The 23928-nt window shown below is 41.4% G+C and overlaps 2 protein-coding genes across 2 annotated transcripts in view; both read right to left on the bottom strand.

Annotated features, from left to right (window-relative positions):
• RARA (retinoic acid receptor alpha) overlaps positions 1-23928 on the bottom strand; it is a 938446-nt gene that overhangs the window by 582538 nt on the left and 331980 nt on the right. The window lies entirely within an intron of this gene.
• Positions 1-23928, bottom strand: part of THRA (thyroid hormone receptor alpha) — a 146716-nt gene that overhangs the window by 54051 nt on the left and 68737 nt on the right. The window contains exon 2 of the mRNA XM_042476524.1: positions 19082-19344. Within this exon, the coding sequence (XP_042332458.1) occupies positions 19082-19134 (53 nt within the window). The 5' untranslated portion in view covers positions 19135-19344. The remainder of the gene's footprint in view (positions 1-19081; positions 19345-23928) is intronic.

Raw genomic sequence — 23928 nt, 5'->3', positions numbered from 1 at the left:
CCACCAAACAGTGATACCTTTATCGGCCAACCAAAATGCACAATACACTTATTGCAAGCTTTTGACGCTCCACTGGCTTCTTCATCAGGCAAGATGTTACAGGAGAAAAATTAGAGATGTTAGTAAGATGCCTGCATTTTGTATGCATTTTGTGCATCGAGGAGTCTTTGTTGATATGCAAATGGACTTTAAATTTCCTGGACTCTGCCCAATTGCCGCATGGCCAGAGGAGGAGGGGCCAGCCTGCTAAATATGCCCTCCCAAACCATCTTAACTAAGGACAGAAACAACAAAATGCAGGCATCTTACTAACATCTCTAATTTTTCTCCTGTTTGGTATGTAACATCACGCCTGATGACGAAGCCAGTGGAGCTAGGAAAGCTTGCAACAAGTATATTGTGCATTTCAGTTGAGCAATAAATTATAACAAGTACAACGAACCACCACTCAAAATGATCAGAAATGATGCATGGCATTTCCATGCCCGTCCAACTCCAATGAGGAGAGTTATGCGGCCGGGTGCAATTTTAGTATATGTTTGTTTTTAAAACGATGAAGAAGCATAATTTTGGTAATTTTCTCCCCCAACGTTAAGTTACAATTTTTGTTATCAGCACCTTAGTTGCGTGAAAGGGAATGTGTGAGCATGGATGGCTGTTATTCCACAACCTTCCCTTCCAAGTTAAATTCAAAAGACACAATGTCCTATCTGGCCCAGATTAAAACAGCACCAGCAGCAGCAGCAACAACAACAACAAACAAGGGTGATCTCAGTCTCAGTGGCAATGCAGCCAACTGGCAGCCAGTTGTTGCAGCCTCATTTGCATGCTGTGCTCCCATTGGCAGGAGCAGTGCTAACAGAATGCAAAAGGCGGAGCTGAACAAAGTATTCGTAATTATATGCAAATGTACATGAGACACACACCCACAGATACAGTCGGCCCTCCATATCCAAGGATGCAAGCATCCACAGCTAGAAAATATTGTTTTACAATTATAAAGTTACAAAAATTACATATTCCAAAAAGCAAACCTTGATTTTGCTAGTTAGTCTCAAAGCTGCTACAAGATTGCTCTACACATACTGATTCTACAGACTAACACGGCTTTATCTTTGAATGTTTGATTTTACTATTTTATATGACACCATTTTACTATCCATTGTAATGAATAAGTCTTGAACATTCACAGATTTTGGTAGCCACGACCGGTTCTGGAACCAAACCCCAGCAGATACCAAGAGCCCACTGTAATAACCAAGGGAGAGATCTTGTAAAGATCAGGTTGGACACTTTAAGGAAAGGAAATCAGAGAGATGTGTCCCAGTGCAGCAAACACAGTTCATGCACAGAAACAAATCCCCAAATATAAGGGGCATCATTTTACTATCCATTGTATTTAATGGGACTTGAACATCCACAGATTTTGGTATCCACAAGGGGTCCTGGAACCAAACCCCGGCAGATATCAAGGGCTGCTGTATAAGAAACGATTTTTGGAAATTATTAAAAAAAAAGAAAAAAACCAATTTTTAAAAGCCAACTCATCTGCAAAATAACTCCAAAAGATTGTTCAAATCCCCCCACCACCACCACCATTGGTTATGAGATTGGACTTAAGGAGGTCTTCTTTGAGCAAAAGACCCCATACCACTGAGGAGGCCACAACAGGAAAAAAAAGTCACAAGTGAGGCATAACGGGAGTAAGCACTGGATGAGGTCTGAGCTAAGCTTTGGGCAGCAAGACAAGAACTGTATGAGACATAATGAAGCCTAGTTCCAAAACACAAAAAACAAAACAAGACACCACTGTTATGCCATGGCTGTCCCTGAAAGGGACTCAACAATACAGTGTACCATAGCCTCTCTTTAGAAAAACCCTATAATAACCACACACTGGGGCAGGCATAATTTTATTCACTGAAGCTTTAATCAAACTCTATGGTAATGAAGGCCAAGACCCAGAAGTGTCACAATGCTTTTAACACAATCCCTAGGGGCCCCACTTGCTCGTTGTATTACACTAAGCACATGTTTAGACAACAGACAAGGAAATGCAGTCCAGCCCCCACCTTCGCCGTTTATGTACCCGGCTTTTTTGATCACAGCTCCCAGAATTCCCGCAGCCAGTTTGCAGTGTATATGCGCGCGCGCACACACACACACACCATTAAGTATACATAATAAAAGAGTGAAAAATAAAACATCAACTGCAGCAGAATTAGGGAAGCACTACTCAATTAAGAGAGATGGAGAGCTTCTAGAGCCTTCATTCCACAGACACTGCGCCTCTGCCTTTCCCTTCTCAACACATTTTTCTGTAATTAAAAAAGATTGACAGAGAAAACTGGTGGCATTGTGTATGGGATGTACTGTTAATGGAAAAGTTGGTTGCAAAATCAAAAGCTCTACAAAAACCAAGACATTTCGTAAATCTTTTGAAGAGATCTGGTTCCCTTTCCGGGACTATGTTAACAACAACACCAAATGTCCGGACCCACCAGCTCATCACTTGGGTTTTTGAAGGACGTTATACAAGAGGTTTCATAAATGAACCATACTCCGAGACAGTAATAGAAGACCTTTAATTTCTCCGTCTTAAGTTTTATTTTAGCCTATGAAACACAGCTTCTACAGTTTGTTTTGTCATTTTGTTGTTTGTGGGTGGAATTGCCATGTTTGTTCTTATTTAATTCATGCATATTGTCTTGATTGAACTTCTATAATAAAACTACTTTATAAAAAAAAGCGACAGAAGACTCACAGAGTCATTGAGTTGGAAGGGACCATAGGGGACATCCAGTCCAACTCTCTGCTCAATTAAGGATCTGCAACTAAAGCATCCTCAGCAGGTAGCAGTCCAGCCTTTCTTTTTTAAGATCTCCAAAGACAGGGACTCCATTATCTATCTAGGCAACTATTTCTATTGCTGAACCACTCTTACTGTTAAAAAGTTCATTTTAATGTTTAATCAAAATCTACTGTCCTGTAACTTCACATCATTAGACCCTCTGAGGTGGGAGACAACAAGTCTGCATCCTCCTCTTTGTGGCAGCCTTTGAAGAGATGGAAAAGGGGGGGGGGGGATGGGAAGATTACAAATTCCAGACCATGCTGCTTGGAATCTTCATGAGTTCCATAAGCAAAACATGATGATTGTAGGATAAAAATCTTGTCTCAAAGCATCCAATATATATGGATCTGGTAGGACAGGATAGGATACGATAGGACACTGCCAGCATAGCATATAGGTTTGGGTGTTAGACTATGACTCTGGAGACCAGGGTTCATTCCCCACTTGGCCATGAAACCCACTGGGTGACCTTGGGCAAGTCACATGCTCTCAGCCCCAAGGGAAGGCAGCGACAAACCTCCTGTAAACAAATCTTGCCAAGAAAACCCAATAATAGCTTTGCCTTAGGGTTGCCATAAATCAGAAATGACTTGAAGTCACACAGCAACAACAGAATAGGGCTGCAGGAATGGTGTAGTGGTTTGAGCGAATCAGAATGGTGCATTGGTTTGAGCAAAGGACTACAACTCTGGAGATCAGGGTTTAATTTCCCCACTTTGCCATGGAAATCCACTGAGTGATCTTGGATGAGTCACACATTCTCAGCCCCAAAAAAACCCCTTTATAGCCTTAGAGTTGCCATCATGAAGGCTAACAACAGCAGCAGCAAGAATAGGGTTGAAGGGTAGGGTTGCCAGCATTTATACGTATATGTATACGTGTGTGTGTGTGTGTGTATACAATATATGTTAAACATATATTTTAAAAACTTTTTGCTACAAAATGTCCCCATGCGTTCTCTAGGTGGTGTTGAGGTATCCCCCCCCCCCGGTTTTTGGACCTCTTGAGCCAAGTTGCCCTTTTGCCTTCCAAAGTTGCCCAATGGTTAATACATTTGGAAGTGTTGGTCCATGGACTGTGATTGGCAAGCAAACCGTTGGATACGTTGTTGTTGTTGACAATGATGATGATGTGTCTTTTCAGGTCATTTCTGGTCAACCCTAAGGTGAACCCATCATGGGGTTTACTTGGCAAAATGTGTTCAGAGGAAGTTTGCCATTGCTTTCCTCTGAGTCTGAGAGTGTGTGCTTCCCCAAGTAGATTTCATGACTGAGCTGGGACTCAAACCCTGGTCTCCAGAGTCATAATATAACACTCAAACCACTATGCCTTGCTGGATACTAGTCTGCAGCAAATCCCCCCAAAAGGAAATAAACAGTTTTAGTCAATGCAAACAAATATGCCACTTGTCCCTAGGTGGCACATTGGAGTTGAGGGTCCTCCACATCAGATAGCCTGAGAAGTATTAATCAATACTATACCTCCTCAAAGCTTTATTGGATATGATACTCCTCAATACAGAAATATCCACCCCCACCCCCATACAGAAAAATATGTCTCAGAGTGAATGGCACTAATCTTGGCCTAAACCTTCTAAATATACTAGATGTCTACCAGCAAGGGTTTATTTTACTTTATTACACTGGTATGGAGGAACACTTCTGTGATGTGAGCTCATGCCAATGGTCCAAAATAATACAGCTCAAACACCGGTTTACCACTGCAGTAAGAGCCACGCCTTTTAACAGATGCAAAGTAGGCATTTAAAACCAAAATGTGTATTTCAGCTAGTGTAGGCTTACTGCCTGAATTATAGCAATAGGAAATGCAAAATGAAAAGGGGGAAAAATTAAGGCTGTCACTTGGGGAAATGACCCAACAATAACACATGCTGGCGGTTTGTACGTGCAGCCTTCGAATAAACACAACACATCAGCATGTACACAATGCAGCGTCTAAAAAAAGACCACAAACAGCGACTGCAAAGTTGAGGGGAAGACTGGTATTACCTGGTTGGTTTTCCCCAGCCCCTTTTCTCCCCACCCTTGGCAAAAGCACCCACCCAACAGGATGTCCTCTTGTCCACGTAAGGCCTGTAGGCACGGCTTGTACCAGGAGCTCCTGGGACCAGTGCCAGGCTATGCTCTCTGTTCATTCTCCTCCCCATCGACTGCATGAAGCTGCCTGGCCCCTTGCTAACCCGGCCAGTTCGGCACCTGAGGACAGTGTGTGCCCAACCAGGGAGCAGAAGAGACACAGAGAATCCTATTCTCAGCAGCTGGGATTCCCTGGCTGGCTTGTGGAGAAGGGGCAGGAAAAAAAAGAAGAGAGTTGAAAAAGAGATCCAATATTTTTTGACCTAGGATCCACTATGGAAAGTGAGGGTGAGATGTGGGAAGTTAAGTTCCTGCAGACCCCTAAGGAAGAAGAAAGGAAGGCAGCTTGGAACAGACATGGGCTCCTAATCTCTGTATTCTAGGGGTGTAGCTACAGGGGCAAGGGATGAGGTATTGTATGCGTTGTGTGCCTTCCAAGTAGTTTCCAATTTATGGTGACCCTATGACAAGGTTTGTTCAGAGGAGGTTTTGCATTGCCTCCCCATTGCTTCCACAAATGAGAATTTTGTCCCCTCCCATGAAATTTTCTTGCAGTCCTCAAATTTCTAGCATCACAGAGAGTGAAGCACTGAAAATCACTGGCACCTCGAACTCTTACATTTGCTGTGTTTGCATCCGCTTGGTAATTTTGCCTGCTCTTTTTCTTTGGATGCCTAAACTATATTCCCAACTGAAGTTACTGGATTGCTAGAAATTTGGAGACTGAAGAAATATTGCAAGGGTGGGGTTTAGATGTCTTAACGAGGATGCAATGCTCTAATTTTGCCCCTATCCATATGTATCATGTGGTCATAGAATCACAGAGGTGGAAGAGACCCCAAGGGCCATCCAGTCCAACCCCCTTCTTTGCAGGAACACACCATCAAAGCACCCCTGACAGATGGCCATTCAGCCTCTGTCTAAAAACTTCCAAAGAAGGAGAATCCATCACTCTCCGAGGGATTGTCTTCCACTGTTGAACAGCTCTCACTGTCAGGAAGTTCCTCCTAATGTTTAGGCGGAATCTCTTTTTCATAGCTTGCCATCCATCTGGGTCCTATTCTCTGGGTCAGCAGAAAACAAGCTTGCTCCATCCTCAATGTGACACCCCTTAAAATACATAAACAGGACTATCATATCACCTCTTAACCGTCTTTTCTCCAGGCTAAACATCCCCAGCTCCATAAGTCTTTCCTCATAGGGCATGGTTTCATATTTTGGTCGCCCTTCTCTGGACACGCTACAACATCCTTTTTGAACTGTGGTGCGGTGCCCAGAACTGAACACAGTATTCCTGGTGAGGCCTGACCAAAGCAGAATAGAGTGGCACTATTACTTCCCTTATTCTAGACACTATACTTTTATTAATGCAGCCGAGAACGCAGACATCTTTTTTCCTATATAGAAAGGCCTATTTCCAGGCATACATTTTTTTCACAGGTTAGTAAATCAGTCTTGACTCATTTTACGAGAGCTTAAGACAAAACATAGAAGTCTTGGTTCCCACCCCTCAAAACTCTGTAGATGGACTTCATAACTGCCCTCATCATTAGTAGAGAACCAAAGCAAGATTAAGATAGCATGGAACATCTTTAAATTATATTACCCCAGCCTTGCAAACAAGTTTCTAGCTCTCATAGTTTCTTTGTTTGCTAGCTTATCTTCCCCAGGCATAGACTATTAATCATCTGTGGCATGCAAGAGAAAAAGGTTATTCCAGTTTGCAAAAGTTTCTGTGCTAGGTCCACCTGAAGGCAAGCAGGTGAATGGATGTTTACAAGCCTTTTAACCCACATTCACCACAAAGCTTAGAATTCCAGGAACAGCAGCATTCCTAAAACACATGTCATCCACCACTATCAAATCTTGCAATTCATCCCTCCCTTTTCATGTCAGCTTCTGGTGCAACTTCCTAGCAAATCACCACTTCTGTCTTGTATTACCTGGGATTTCTCTCTGTCAAAACAGTGCATCTGCAGAGTACATTTCATTAACAGCTGAGAAGAAGTTGAGCCATTTTGACTATCTGGGATTATTATAGGCCAAGAATTCCATCAGGTTTAAGTGCCAATAATTCTCAATTTAGAAATTAAACAACCCTGTCTCAAAGTGAACTGGTCAGGTGTATAGGTCTATAGAAGATCTGACTCTAAATTCAGTAACCTTCATGATTTTTCAGCACTGTCACGGATGGACTCAAAACAAATCCAGCCCCTTGATTTCCTAATATTTCTACTGTCGTGTGTGTGTGTGTGTGTGTGTGTGTGTGTGTGTGTAAAAAAATTAGAATGGTAGTAATAGCTCTTTACAGAAGGTGACATGTTTTTTGTACTTTTTTCCATGTTCTATTTTTATAATCTCTACTCACATGGGAAGATTGGAAGGAAGAGCAATCTAGTGATAGTGACCACTGGAAATCCTTTTCCTCAGTTCATCTAACTACGGAGACACCACCAGGCCCTGTCCATGCCCTTTCAAGCACATATATCTTAATTTCACAACCATGAGGACTAGCAAGTTACAATACAAAATGAAAGCTGAGATTCTCGGAAAGTCAACTCCTGGAGCTAATACCATATTTTGCAAATTTCTGAATCATGACAGAATTGCACCAAGACAAAAAACTAATGACATAGATACAGAATAAAAGTCTGGAGGTTGATGAACAAACCTTTTAGCCCACATTATCTCATAAGGAGGTATTTGAGGAGACAGCATTGTCTGATGACCAAGGTGCAAAAATCCATGAATCTTATCCCACTCAGTCTGTTCTGATCTCACACATGACCCCAAGGAATGAGTGTCCTTCATCCATTTCTGCAGAAAGCAAAAAATTTTTGTCGAATCACACACTCTCCTAAACAAGGGTGAGAATCCTATTTGCGTAATATGCGAACAACCGGCCAACCTGTCGGAACAAATCTGCCCTGGAGCCAAGTGGCAAGAACGAAAGGTTGTGGTGGGGGCATAACCTGGGATGGTTGAACCCTAAGTCAAGCCCAAACTCACTTTTCAAGAAGAGAAGCTTTGGTTCCCAAAACTCTATAGGTTGAAAGACAGGCCTTCTTATGCATCCAAATTGCACAATTATATAAAAAAATGATAATAAAAGTTTTGTACCATTTTAACTATCATGGCTTCTTCCTACAGAAAACTGGAACCTGAAGCTTGGTGAGGAACTCTTTGCTAGAGAGCTCAAATGAATTTCCCCTGAACTACAGCATGAGAGCTTGCTAGCAGGGAAGTCTATGGTAAATGCTACAATTTAACAAAAAATAAAACCAAATTACAAATCCCAGGATTCCATACGATTCCATAAGATACAGCCATGACAGCTAGAGTAGTCTCAAACTGCTATAACTGCTCAAAGTGGATACAATTCTGGTCTGCAAGATTTGCAGCTCAAATTCCGATTATGGCCACCGCATTTACTGGGTGGCCAAGACATTGCGCAGTCCAAAGTGGAAGCCAAAGTCCCTCACAACCTTAACAAAGGTTCACCAGAACTTGGAATTAATTTATTAAATAAAACCATTACCCATATTCCATTATAACAATATTTTAACCATGACAGAAGACATTATTTTGATATTTTTACCATCAATGTTGTTAAGGGTCTGAGTAACTGCTGCAATTCAACACTCGTACGATGTGTTCCTTTTGTGAGGTTATGAGGTTATGGGACTCCCTATAATCATTTTAATTCTTTTTTTAAAATTAAAGTTTACACATCACTAATGCATTACCCAATAATTAAGATGATCATAACTCTGATCTTGTAATTCTGCTTTACTTTTAACACTAAGCACTGAGCTTGATCATTTAACCAAAATCTTGCTGAACCATCCAGAGACCCATTTCGGTTTTCATCAGTCCTTCCCATACTTCTCCTGGCACTGCCTGAAATAGGCCACTTTATCCCCAGTGACCATGGCCAAGCCAGGTCCAAAACACACTGCAGAAATAATCCAGTTTGAGACCATTTTCACTGCCCTGCCTTAAAGTTAGGTAATCCAGAGAACTGTAGTTTATTGTAGCACCTGAGCTCTCTGACAGCTAAATGTCTCACAAACCTACAGTGCCCAGAAATCCCTAGCACTGAGGGCAGTTAAAGCAGTGTCAAAACGGATTATTTCTGTAGTGTGGTTGCAGCCTTAGTCAGCCAGCCAGCCTTTCTCTTTCTCTCAGTCTATACATCATCTCTAGAGATATGAAGGCTCTGGGTGATGGGAATGGAAAAAACTGAAAGAGAAAAATGGGTTGTGGGAAGTTTTCTTGTAGAATGGTAAATAAAATATTTAATTTTTATAACATTTTAAATTTTTAAAAAATATTTAAATATTTAAAAGAATATGTTTTATTCCTCCTCATATTATTTTTAAATATGACTTATACACAGTATCTTCCATCATTGCATTTCCTTTGCTTGCAAGTCTTTATTTTCTTTTTCTCAGTTCTCTTCATGGGAATGAGTGCTTTTTGTGTCTGCTTGGCACTATGGAGACTGAACGAGACAAAATAATCTTCTTAGTGTATTAATATTGATGATTTCGTCTCTTGTTATAAAGCGGCAAAACAAAAGAGGGTTCTTGTAGTTCAGAAAGTCCTTACAGTCAAGGACTTTGTAGTTCCTATCTATCTATCTATCTATCTATCTATCTATCTATCTATCATTTTACAAAGTTAACTCAAGTTGCAGTTATTTTGTAATTATTATGATTTGTATTATTTGTATTTTTATTCATAATTATTACCTAAACAAACTGCACTTTTAATATACATGATAATTTTATGCCAGATCAAGTTATGCCTCATGGCTTAAATCCTGTTGCTATGCCTAATAGAGTAGATCCACAGAATCAAATGTATTTATCTATGTCTTGACTAACCATTCATCAATTAACTGAGTGGGTCTATTTCAGTTGGGACTAACCAAAAGGATACCAGCCAATATATTTTATATTCCTAATATAACAAAGTGACCTTCAATTTCTAGAGTGATAACATTGCATTTTTTCATTAAAAAAACATTTAAAAAACAAATGGGATCTCTAGGTCTTTCAGTGCAACTTTACAGTCAACATCTGCCAGAAGGTGACTGTAGACAATCATGATGGAGGACCTACAGATTTCTAGAGAAATGTTTTCTCTAGTAATCTCTAGGTCCTTCAGAGCAACTCTATTATCAATGTCTGGCAGAGTTGCTCAGGAGGACCTAGAGATCCCTAGAGAGAACATATTAATTAAATCCGCAAATAATCAGATCCGTAAAAGTCAAATCCGCAGAGTTGGAGGGATGACTGTATTTGTTCTGCCCACTGATGCTGTTATGAGATTTATAGTAACACTGATGCCACATTCTCATAGGTCTTTGTCTTGCAATCCCACCACTGCTGGCGATAAGGCTTAGCTATCTGCCCATCTAAAAACCCTCTTCCAGTCACTGCTGCTGGCTCAGTGCTGAGGGTGCTTCACTTCTGCCCAGGCCCAGTTGGTCCCCTTTGCCACCATCTGCCCTTTCTCCTCAAGTCATCTCTAGGTGGTTTTGTCTAGGTAACTACCTTATAGAGCATACGTTATGGAACAAGCCTGCCATCCTGTGGCCAGGTGTGCTTATCACAAGCCATATACGTTTGCCAAAAGTGTGGGAGGTGAAGGGAAGGATAAGGGAATTTACAACCCAAACATTAGCAGGATGAGGCATCTCTCCTTGCTGAAGGAAGGCAGCCAAGCATGCTAACAACATTAGATTCAAACGTCATCTTGCACAGGTGATCAAAATGGGCACCTGGGTTTCTGGGGCTCGAAATACAATATATGGAATGTGAGGTTAGCTGTATCCAGCGTGTAAATCTCCACAATATAAATTTTTACATATTTCATACTTACCTGCAAGAATAAATAGCTTCAAAAGTTTTATCTCTGCTAGATAAGCTATCAAGATTTTCTGCACACTTTTGACAACAACAACAAATCATGATGACTGGCCATTTTGACCAAAAATTTACCAGTATTCTCCATATCCCTATATTCTACGCATCCATGTAGTTTGCATACCACAGCTGGACAATCATGGATGTGTATGGATAAAAATTGTATCCATACATACTTTTCTCTGTGTGAGACACATCCTGTGACATAAATCAAATTTGATAAGAGCAAAGAGGCAAAAGTGTCACACTACCAAAAACCCACTTCCTCACCGACAGCCAGCTGCAGCCAATTTCTGAAGCTAAGAAAAATGAAAGTGAATGAAGTGCAGAAGCTGCTCACAGCAATGAGTTCAGCTTCCACACGCCCTCTACTTTGGTCTTTCCTGGCATGTACCTCTTAAAGGTATTTTCAATTTACTACCATGTACACACCACCTCTACTTTTAAGAGCAGAGAAATAATTAATTTTAAAAGTAATAGTGACAATAACAGCAGTGAGCTAGCTCCAAAATACTTAACACTTCACAGGAATTAACGTGGCAATCTTACAACCATTCTTTGAGGTAGGACCAGAATTAGTATCCCCACACTGCTGATGGGAAGCTGAGGATGATAGCAAAATGGTTTGGTTAAAGGTGCTGGTGAGTTCATATGGAGGTAACATTTGAACTGTGGTCTTGCCAGCTTCTTTCTTAACTAATCTTCCATACCCCATAAATTGGGGGCAGGAAATGATGAGGATTGGGGTATCTGTTCTGTTATCAGCCACAATCTAATCCTTCTGGTTATGACCTACAAGGCTGCATACTAATAAGGACAAGGTTATGTGAAAGACTGTATTCTCCTCTACCTGTCTGCTTGGCCTATCCTTAAGAACCTTAGGAACACCCCTTCTTGCTGGTTTTGGCTCATGTTGCCACTGAGCCTTTTTCTGTCTATTTTCCTGCCTTGGCCTGTCTTCTCCATATAGACAAGACAGTGTTGGAACACTCCCTCACTTTGCAATCTTGGCAAACCTAGTGCCACCCTCCCAGAATGGCAAGGAGCAAAATATGTGAAGTCTGAGATACAAAAGGCAGTAGCTACATTCCTATTAAGAACAGAGACAAAGGAGGTGGGAACGGTCAATTTAGTCCATCAAGGGATGCTCTGTTTTGGGATGAGAAGAGGCAGTGGTGTCACTGGGTTCAGAACGCATAGCCAGTTGCTTGCCGGGGGGGCGGAGGGGTGTACTCCTATGCCAAGGAACATGGATGTTCCTTCATACCACATCACTGCCTCTTCTTTATACCTGGTCTAAAACCCCATTATGAAAATCAGGAGAGAATTGGACTAAGAGCACCTTTCAAACAAGACCTTCTAACTCTGCAAGTCAATAGATACTAGCTAGCTTTTCATCCCCCCCCCCCCCCCCCCCCCCTCCACTTATTTTGATGGAACAAAAACTGAGAAGCAGCAGTGGGAGAACATAGGTTACTAGTAGAAGACAAGATTGTCTGCATGATAACAGCCTTGTCTAGAAATGCCCTACATTCAGAGAGATGTGGTGGGATGAAGGACTCAAATCTGCCACTGATTCCCTCAGTGGCTTCTGCTAAACACATAATTTCCTTGGCCATTTGTACAACAGGGGATGGTGAGAGCCTTACTTTACTGTGATGGTGAATGCAATGGGAAAGGTTTACCCAAAAAAATCACAAGTGCAGCAAAGAAAGAAACAATCTGCAAACCTTAGTATGGCAAAAGGAGAAGCATTCCTATAGTAATTTGGTCTTCCATGCCACCCCCACCACTTGGCTGTCCTGGCTGTCAGAGTTTTGCACCAGGAAAAATCTGAGCAAATACAGGCAGCAGCACAGACGGCTGACGGGCAAGCTGCCTCATTGGGCAAAAGACACCTGCTGTGTTGTGGGGCCCAAGAGGGCCCTGTCCATGCCAGTATCAGATAATGGGCCCATTATCCTGACCCACACCCCACCTCCCCTTGGCCCTTCCGGATGCCACAGACAGAGGGGTAAATAGACCCAGCTTGCAGCCTGGCACACATTGGAGACGAACCCTTCCTCAGACTGGCACTCTTGCAGCAATAGCAGTGGAAAAAGAGACAGAATCACAGCTGTTCTGGCAGGCAAATGAATGGTACACCAAAGCCCAAGCGTTAATCCATCAATCTCTCTCTCTCTCTCTCTCATACACAGACATATATACACTCACTCGCTCGCTCACTCAAGGTTCTATGCCAAGGAATACTCAAGCTCTGTATTTCAAATTATGCAAATTAATTTCATTTGTATCACTGAAAATAAATACAGTACAGTGGTTCGAACACTGAGGTGCAAACTTGAATAGATGACATTTTAGGTCTACAATTCCCAGAATCCCTCAACCAAGACAGCCACTGAGATGTTGGTAAATTTGTTGGCAGAGGCTGCAAAAACAGGCGAGCAAGCAGCGAGCAGCCTGCCCCTGCCTAAGGGAAATCTGTTCACAATCCTTGCCTCACCCGTCTCCTAATCTGCAACAAAATGAAGACAGTAAATTCAACCTAGCTCACAGGGTTGTTAGGAATACCAAGATAATGTATGTAAAATTATTGAAGCTATAAGCCTTAACATTTCTCTGCAAATCCTACATCCATGACCACTGGTATGCTCCAACTAAACACAGAGTTTAGTACAAACCTGTATATTTCATTGTACTACAGGCTGAGTCTCTTTATCCAAAATACTTGGGACCAGAAGTGTTATGGATTTTGTATTTTTAAAAAATATTTGCATATACATAGTGAGATATTTTGGAGATTGGACTCAAGACTAAACATTAAATTCATTTATGTTTTGTACATACATATGGCCTGAAGGTAATTTTATAAGTAATCTTTTTTAATAATTTTGTGTACAGAACAAAGTTTGTGTAGACTGAACCATCAGAAAGCAAAGATGTCACTCTCTCAGCCAGCCATGAAGAAAGTTTAGGATTTTGGACTACTGCATTTCGGATTTCAGAACTCTGGATAAGGGAGACTCAATTTATATTACTCTATAGTCTTAAACTGCTTCATTTATTCCCTTCATTCTCTCAACAACCAACTTACAAAGTAGATTAAACACCCATAACAACTGAACCAGGATCCCTTATGTTTTAATGCAAGACACTGGGACTAAGTGACTAGGACAGCCAGGAGCAGGGGCTACTTAACACCTACCACCTGACCCTTCTTGAGCACTTTTCTTGTTTCTGCACCTTTCAAAACTTATCACTAATGCTTTCCTGAGTTATGCCCTTCCTGTCATTCCCAAGGTTCTTGTTGAAGCATCGGGATGCCCGATTTTAAGCTTGATGCCAGATTCTGTCATAGCACTTTCTTTCTTTCTTTCTTTCTTTCTTCTGGGAAAAAGAAAAGGCTGAAGGATGCAGCAATGTAAACTGGCAGCTTCTAGATCTCTGAATGCCAGTCTCTGCCATATGAGTTGGAGCTGCGTCACTTGCATATTGTGCCAAGAAACAGGCTGCAAGTCAGCATCTCCATCAGCTCACGATATTACTACAGCCTCTGAGTGTGCCTGTGGATTCGCACATGGATTCCACACATAAGTACTGCATGAATACGTGCAAATTCCTTTTCTGTTGTCCTTTAAACTACTATCATGTTGGTTCCCTTGCCAAGATAGAAAATATGGTACATACCCAAACATGCAAGGCTACAAAAATTACTAATCCACAGACTTTTATACAACACCCTACTATGCTCAGTAATAACAATATTAACTCATTTATGGTCTGAAATAAAAACACTTTGATGAGGTTTCCCTGTGTGATCATCCTAGAGGCAATCCCTCCTAGCTACCAGTGAGTGGCTAATGTTACATGTCTCTGTCCAAGAGCATAACAAAATGGAAGATATACTAATTCACTAGCAGTGTGATCATCTAATTAATGGTGAGAAGCACATCAATAGCCATTCAGAATAAACTAATTATTAATCAGAGCATGATGATTTTACGTACAAAGGATGTCCAAGGCAAAGGTGGGAAAAGTTACTTTTTTCAGACTACAGCTTCTTGAATCTCCTAGACAGCATGGCCAATAGTTCATGTACCCTTGCTTAATCAATTCATCCATCCATCCATCCATTGACCAGTTGATTTATTATATCTTGCCTTTCCCCCAAAACTGGGACTCAAGGCAACTTGCAGAATCAAAAGAGATACACCTGAAATTACATACAGGTAGAAAGTTAACATTAAAAATAATATTAAACTGTCAACAGAATTAAAACCATATCATATGTTCATTAATGTAAAAGCATAGATTGAAAACACTATAGCAATAAAACAGAAAATCCATTGTATAAAACAATCAGTTTCCACACTTACTAGGGTAGAAATCTTCACTTGATGGTGGAAACAAAGCAAAGAGGGAGCCACTGCTAGGGGTCCAAAACACTGCAGAAATAATCCAGTTTGAGACCACTTTAACTGCCCTGGCTCAATACTAGGGAATTCTGGGAACTGTAGCTTTGTGAGACATTAGCCTTCTTTGTCAGAGAGCTCTGATACCACAATAAACTACCATTCTCAGGATTCCCTAGCAGTGAGCCAGGGCAGTTAAAGTGGTCTCAAGCTGGATTATTTTTGCAGTGTGTTTTGGATCTTAGTCTTCAAAGAAACAGGGCTCCAGAGTGTAGGAGCAACCATAGAGAAGACCCTCTCCTGAATGCTCCCTAAATGTACCTGTGAAGGTGGTGGGAATGAGAGATGTGCCTCTGCCAAAGATCGTAGGGTTTGGGCAGGCTCAGTCCTTAGCCAGGAGGCTCATCTCTCTCAGGATGCAACAAATAGTGAGTGACTCTAACATGTGAAGCCACCAGTACACCGAAAGCATTAGGTAGAATTATTTATATCACCTCTTTGGAGGAAATAAACTCACTTCTGACTATCAAGCATTTAGTTGGCATTGCACAAGCATGTCTAAATATATGCTAAAATAAAGTGGGAGAAAACAAGACACACTCCAGTGAGATGTCCATAGCAAATATTGAATTCTAAATCACGGGTCATATGCGCGAGTAACAAACATCACCTGAGTGTTTTCACTCAAATACAGTTATCTCTCCAAATCCACAGATTTTTTTTATCCACGGATTCAACCATCCATGGCTTGAAAATTTTCCAAACAGCAAACTTTGATTTTACTATTTTATATAAGGGACACCATTTCACTGTGCCATTGTATTTAATGGCACTTGAGCATTCACGGGTTTTGGTATCCACAAGGAGTTCTAGAGCCAAACTTCAGTGGATACCAAGGGCCACTGTACTATAAAGCAGGGTGAAAAGCTCTGCGAAGGGGTTTAGTTTAATAACAGAGTCTTTTATTGCATACAATTGGGCTCAGTTTCTGGTCTATGTTAAAGGGATCCTGCGGTAAAACAGTTGGGGAAAATGGCAACCTTGTACCCCAAAAAGTCCCTGCCAATTGGATCTAACAATAGGGGTGAGAGAAACAAACTAGCTTGGCTTAGGCTGCATTCGCACTGCAAAAATAATTCAGGTTAAGACCACTTTAACTACCCTGGGTCAATGCTATTGAATTCTTGAAACTGTAAATTTGTGAGACATTCAGCTTTCTTTGTCAGAGCGCTCTGGTGCCACATCAAACTACAGTTCCCAGAATTTGATATGAAGCCATGGCAGTTAAAGTGGTGCCAATGTGGATTATTGCTGCCATGTGGATGCAGCCTTAGAGCATCATCACACCTGTCCCCTTTATGCTGCAACTCTGCAAGCCAGAATAAAATGGCAAAATGCCAGCTTTGGAGCAGCCACCGCCACCACCACACCACTTCCATTTGTGTGACTGGGGTTGCTGCCAGCATCACATTTCCTTCTTGTCCTTTTCATTAACCCTTCCCTGCCTTCCTTATGTCTTACCCAGCATGCCTTTAAGGTTGGGGTTTTTTTCAACTTTTTTGAGCATTTACGGAAATCTGCAGCCTCGATTTAAGCCTTTTAAAACATTTTTTTTTAATTTTGAGGCTTTAGTGCTCCGAAATTACTTGAAAATCAGGGGAAGTTTTTTAAAAAAGAGAGTAAAGGGAAAGGAAGTGGCACCACATGACTGCCTATTGTGTGAATGCCCTGGGAATGACTTTTTGCACCTGCAGCAATGCGCAACTGGTAATTCATTCATGGGTTTCCCCTGTGAATGAAAAGAGACGGGTCAGGGATGAGGCAGATATGGGAGAGAAGTGGCACTGTGTGATCAGCATCAGTGATGCTGCTTCTTTTGCATGGGAATCACGGTTTAAAAGCCATGTGTGATAATGCCGTTTTAAAATGCATTTCCCCTGGTCTTTATCAACATATTACTCAAAAACTCATTGGCCTCAAACAGACAGCTCAAAAAGGTCACTGTCAGGCTGCATTGGGGGCATGGTGTTCAGATGACACACACCCTGGATGTGACCAAACGTTATTTTCCAAGAAACTGGCCCAAAAAGAAGTGGTAAAAGACCCAAAAAGGTGGTGACTCGGATCGAGGCTGGGCGCATGTGGCTGCTGCGGTCCTGTGACCAATGATGGTGACATAGTTCCAGCATGGGCCTTCTGTGACGTTTGCTTTGCCCCAATGTCACACAGAGATATACTAGTTTGTTATGACCTAAAGATTGAGATTTTTACTGTGTTCCAATAAAATCTCAGCAGGTTGGCCTCCATGACACCAGTGCAACTAAACCCATAGCAGTCATTCAGGTGTTATGACATTCCTCCGGACCCTACAAATGTACTGTGGCATCAGAGCAGTTCAGCCAGCAGCATCAAGAAAGACAAGACAGGCAAAGAAAGCAGAGGACAAGGAAGAGATTTTATGGGAGTCTTGTCATGCTGATTGTTCCTTATCTAACAACACGTTGGTTGATAGTTATTTACTCATGAATAACAGATGAGTAGGGCTGCCATTGCTCATTCAAATCTAGCAGTGAGATCGACCAATCCCATTAATGTAGAAGGTGGTATTATATAAACCCATTTGGATCCTGTCCTTTTGGTTTCGATCCTGTCCCTCCTTCACACATCTTTGCACCTTGACTCACACCTCTGTTCACACACCCAGAAGGGCTCTTTGGCAGCCACAGCCACACGTTAGCTCCCACTCACAAGGTTACTACAAACACTTGATACATTGTTTGTTGGTTTGACATCAAAGGAAAATGCATGTTCACAAGACACCAACACAAAGTCCCCTGTGAGAAATGTTTCTCCCGATCTACTGGGAGGAAACCAATACAAATAAACAACAAACCACTTTCCAGAGAAGCAGTCATCAAGCTGTCAATAAGGATGCAAGAGAACATGTCATGGAGTCTTACCCAAACTTCAAGTTCTTGAGCAACATTTTAAATTCAAGGGGGAGAGAGTACATACACACCTGGAATCATACTTAATATCTATCTATCTATCTCAAAATGACATTTACTTTTTATGGTATTTAAGTGAAAGAACGGTCTACTACCGCACCCCTTCACTTCTGTGTGACCGAAGTATTCTGATGCATCTAATCATGGGAGTAGTAAAGCAATCCGAACACACAATGGATCTGGCAGAAATACCGTACATGGTATGTATTGGTAGAGATACATGGCAGGCCCTTCTTCATTATAAAGTTATAGCACTATAATTCTATTTTAACTGCCTATATGTGCATCGTATGGAATTGAGGGGTTTGTAAAGGTCCCACTTTACTTGTCACATTGGTCCAGACAGGGATGTCCCCATAGCAGGGACTGGGACCTGACTAATGGCATTTTAAGAATAAAACCTTGATCTAAATGCAGCTCTTGCAACAGCCATGAAATAATCCAGTTTGGGTAAGCAAAAAAGGAATTTTGGAATTCATAGTAAATAAAAAGCAACAGTAGCCATAAAGGTCTAGGAATAAAAATAAAACCCATAGTTGGATAATACCTCTGATAGGCCCGACCCAAATACAATAAAAGTGTACAGGTTTTTAAGTTCCTCGGAATATTTCATCAGGCTAAGGTGGCAGTGGTACTGATGAAGAGTTCTGTGTGAACTCAAAAGTTTGCACATTTTTGTTGAATTTTGGTTGGTCCTAGCAAAAGGATGACACAACTCTTGATTGTGTTCTAAAAATCTGTAATGCACAAATGGTTCCCATCTGCTGGATAGCCTTACCGGGTGTCCTCTGGCTCCGACAGGCACTCCACCGTGCTGGGCTTCTGTTCCATTCACCGCAATTCCATCCAGACCCAATAAAGAGAGACCGAGGTGGGCTCCGCCCCCAGAGGCGACACTCCGCGGTCGCCACGACAGATGTGGATTGGGATTTGGGATTTCGGAGGGGGCTATTAAACCGAGTTAGGAGGTGAGCCCCATTGTGCCTCTTTCAGGATTGGCAAACAGCGAGCATTCTCAGGCGGAAACACACGGATGAAACCCTACAAAGAAGCAAAGAAGGGGAAAATCAGTTTTCATAATATCCATGTTTTCATCATTATCCTTTCTTGCTCTGCAATTGTAGCAATGCTGAGTATTGTTCCTATTTTTGACCACAGTTCTCAGAATACCACGACCATTGGCTTCAAGGAGTTGTAGTGCCAAAAAGTAAATTTTCCAAACTTTGGATTTCACAACAGGAAAAAGTGAAAAATGATCGATATTTCATTGAATCTTACCACAATGCTATGGGATGACCTCTGGAGTTGTAGAAATTCCATGTCATTCTCCCTACTACAAACATACACTCCTGATTTTTATACCTCAAAACCCCAAACCATCATACAGGATGGATTACATAAATGGAGTACATTTCAGCATACACCTGTTTACTTTGCTTAACTTATCCTGGACCTCAAATGCAGATAATCAGCCAATGATTACAGTAATGATGGAGGCAAAGGAAAAGGGGGAAGTTTTGGCACTGCTGTATTGTAGGGCAAAGAGTAGCAGTCATTGGAAAGGAAGAAGCAGATGCAAAGGGCACTAAAGTCTTCCAAATAGTGTCTTTGTGCATGCACAAAATGCCTTTCCCTCACTAATGCTCGGTAATTAATGCCAACAACTGCAACTAGATACACCACAGGAATTTAATAAATAATATTAGCCATCTTGCACTAGTTCCACATCCCTGCCCAGCGTCCACAAATTCATGGTCTGTTAATTAACTGTTTCTGAAGAATAAATACCAAGAACTGCAATATGTAGTATTAGATTCTGTGCACCACACTTCTTGACTGCTAACTCTGACCCACATTTATTTATCTGACTAATATCCTTCCTAGCACTGGGGCCAGAGGTAGCTCACAACATGCTTTTTAAAAAAGTACAAATTAAAAGACAGTATAACTAAACAACTTATTAAAATAAAAGTGAAGCAGATCAATGGTAGTAACAACAACGCACACACACCTATTAAACACCTTATTCTTTTGCCAAAAGCCTGCCAGAACAGAAAACCTTTAAGAGCTATCATCAAGTTGTGGCTAAGGTTGCACACTGTAAACAAGGTAGTCTCAGGTTCAAATATCACCTGCGTCATACAGCTCACCATGGGCCCTTTGGCCAAGCCACTCTCTTTCATCCATAAGCCCCTTTTCCACAATGTACAGGTGGATGAGTAAGTCATGTTTGAGCCCGCAAGTCATTTTTGAGCCTAAATACTGTAAAGGCACTACATCCTGTCTGATCTTGGGAGTTAAGCAGGGTCTGCCCTGGTTAGCACTTGGATAGGAGACTACCAACAAATACCAGGTGCTGTAAGTTATATTGCAGAGGAAAGAACTGACAAATCCACCTCTGAGTATTCCTTACCTAAGAAAACACTATGAAATTCATGGGGTCACCATAAGTTGACAGGCAACTTGAGGGCTCATAAACACATTCAGATGAAAAAGGAGGAGGATAGCAGGAACAAGAATCTACTTTACAGGGTTGTTGTTACAGATTCCTGAGATCTAAAACTTTAACATTACAACTATAAATACAGCTACCTGCATGCTCCCCCAACATTTAAAGATGAAAACCAGGACATGAGCAGCCAAGAAACAACACTGTGTAGCCAAGATGATAAAAGTTATTAATGAACAAGAACATACAGGCTAGAAGAGGCTATGGCAATTTGGTTTTTCCTGAGCCAAAATTCCACATCCTCCTCTCCCCTTCACCCTCCTGAGTTAAATGAAACTATTTTTATACTTTGAACTGTTTGCAGCAATTGAAGTAAGTTGAAGACAAAGGGGAAGTGAGTGGAGAAGAGAGAAACTGGGACATTTAAAAGCAGCTGAAAAAGTGGGGCAACAGTAGATTAATCAGGACCATCTCTGCCAAACTGGGACAGTTGACAAATACATGGGACAATTTATGGGGCATAACAGCAGTTCTCCTTCCTCAAACAACTATTGATAGGTAAATCCTTCCCAGTAATTACTTTTTGCTTTTTCATGTTACTTGTAGAGAGCAAAATTGAATTTCAGATGGATTTAAAAAAAAATTAAAAGCAGGAGGAAAGCAATATGTAATGTAATGTTATTTCTTAAAATGCTTTTGTGTGTGTGTATTTAACTGCAAGCACACATTGCTTTGGTGTCTGTTTCAAAAATTTCACCACCCAACCCATTTGCCAAATGGCAGTTTCCTTTAACCAAATGATGATTTGGCCCTTAAATCCAACCACATTAACACAACAGCCAAGTTTAATTGCCAAAATGAAAATATGGTTATCAACCATGTGAGTCCTGGTGTGTGTAATGAATTGCTATTAATAACTAACAGTTTATGCTCTGCTGCGATTATTAAGGCACTTAGACATATGCTATGGATTCTTATTGTGTGGTGAAATTTAACAAGAAGACATAGGGTGTGTGAAGGAAGATTTTTTCCTCCACTTTGGAAGGAAAAAAGATATATTTTGCTAGAGGACGGGATGCAACTGACCACCCCATTATTTTACACTAAGAAGGAATATTCTCTTAGGAGTTTATCACATGGGACTTTCCCGTGCAGAAACAGGATTTAAAACAGGGAAATCCCACAAAAGCAGGATCATTTTTACATAACATCACATATTAACATGTACACAAAGTGAAAAAAATCTGGAAAAAGCGGGATCGTTTTCATACGACGTTGTGGGCATTGAGAATTAATGTGAAAATAAACTGCACAGAAAGTGGATAAAATCGGTTGCTTTTTACTTTTGAGATTCTCCTGAAAGTAAAAAATGTCAGATTTTGTCCACTTTCTGTGCAGTTTATTTTCATGTTAATGCTCAATGCCCCTCATGAGTATGAAAACGATTCCGCTTTTGCAGGATTTTTCCTTAATTTAAATCCCATTTTTGCATGGGATTTAGGCACTTAGCTTCCCGTGTGATTAACTCCTTAGTACATAGTGGAAGCATGTCTCTTGGTTTGCTTGTTTGAGGCTAGCATAAAAACCAGCTTGTCAGAACAGGCTGAAAGTCTGTCTACCTTCACTGTTCAAACAACAGCCAGACCAGATTACCTTGGGAAGTTCATCAATATAGTATGACAGTGACAGCAACCATTCCATGTGTCATCGGCATCTGTTCATTCGGAGCTAAACTGCTTTGGAATGTGGAGGTTTGTTTCACTGATCCTGGTTAAAAGACACACAGAGAGAGCTAACCTCCTTGAACTTGTGTAATCCTTCTTCAAACACGGGGAGGGGGATCTTTGCCAATGGCTGTTGCCGCACCTTGTTGGTAACAAATTCCAGAAGAGAACTGCGCAATCTGTATGCTCCTGCACTACAAGGAAAATGCACGGCTAGGCCCATATCTCCCAGCAGCAGGAGGACCTCTGACACCAGGCTGTGCTGTAGCTCCTGTTCTGCTTTCCCCAGACTGACAGTCTGAAAGGACACATACAGACACGCACACACCTAAGACCAGAAGGAAATGGGCTAGAAGGAGGAGGGTGGATGGGGGGAGAGAATAAAAGCTGCCGGACTGGTTTTAAGTGGCCCCAACCGGTTTGTATCTCAAACCATTTCCCCCCCTTTTAAAGTTTTCTTCCAGTACTCCTCCAGTGCTAGGTAGCAAACATGATTGCTTTGCCTGGAATGGAACCAACCCATGCAAACATGGAATGGCCCTGGCACATTGTATCAGCCTAAGAGAGTGCAAAAGAGATTCTGAGTTCAAGTAAGAACTACAGCTGGCCCTCCACATTTGCCGCTTTTGACTTTTGCAGCATTGTATATTTACGGTTTTGATTAATACATTCTCTCTAGGAATCTCTAGGTCCTCCAGTGCAACTCTGCCAGAAGCTGTGCTGGAGGCCTAGAGAAAACACTTATAGGCATTTGTAGGTCCTGCATGCTTCTATGACCACCTTCTGGCAGATTTTGGCCATAGGAATTTATCACACTGGAGCTAATTTCAGCATTAAAGAGATTAAAGTGCATTTAAAGAATCCTGCAGATAAAGCAAAAATGGCGAGTAATTGCACAAATGATTATCACACGCAATTGCGCAAGTAAAGTGATACCGGAAATGCACTGTCGCTGAAATCTCAAAAGTAACAAGATCACTGCCAAAATAAAGCTGCTTCAGGTCTCTTTGGAGGTATGCTGTTTAAATGATGCATGCATCCTAAGAATCCGGAAGCTGCACCAAAGCTGCACTCCAGTGCTTAGGAATGGAGTGTGGCTTTGGCGCGATCTCTGGACTCTTAGGACCCAGGCATCATTTAAATAGCATACCTCCAAAGAGACCCGAAGCAGCTTTATTTTGGCAGTCTGTAACAGGCCTATGTGACCATTTTAATGGCAGGTTTTGTGTGATGTCGTGTGAAATCGTTGCGTGTAATTACACAATTTTTTCTGGGATATTCACGGGATAAACTCCCAATCTCCTTCATGTGATAAACTCCTGGAGGGACTGGAAATTCCTAGAGGTGTGTTTTTTCAGGTACAAAAATAGTATTTTTTATTTGTATTTTTTTCCATATTCACGGGGGTCCTTCATCCCTAATCCCAGTGAATGTGGAAGGACCACTGTACAC

This window comes from Sceloporus undulatus, chromosome 6, assembly GCF_019175285.1.
Source record: "Sceloporus undulatus isolate JIND9_A2432 ecotype Alabama chromosome 6, SceUnd_v1.1, whole genome shotgun sequence".
Lineage (NCBI taxonomy): Eukaryota > Metazoa > Chordata > Lepidosauria > Squamata > Phrynosomatidae > Sceloporus > Sceloporus undulatus.
The sequence above is the reverse complement of the archived record's forward strand: the minus strand, read 5'-3'. Positions and strand labels throughout refer to the sequence as shown.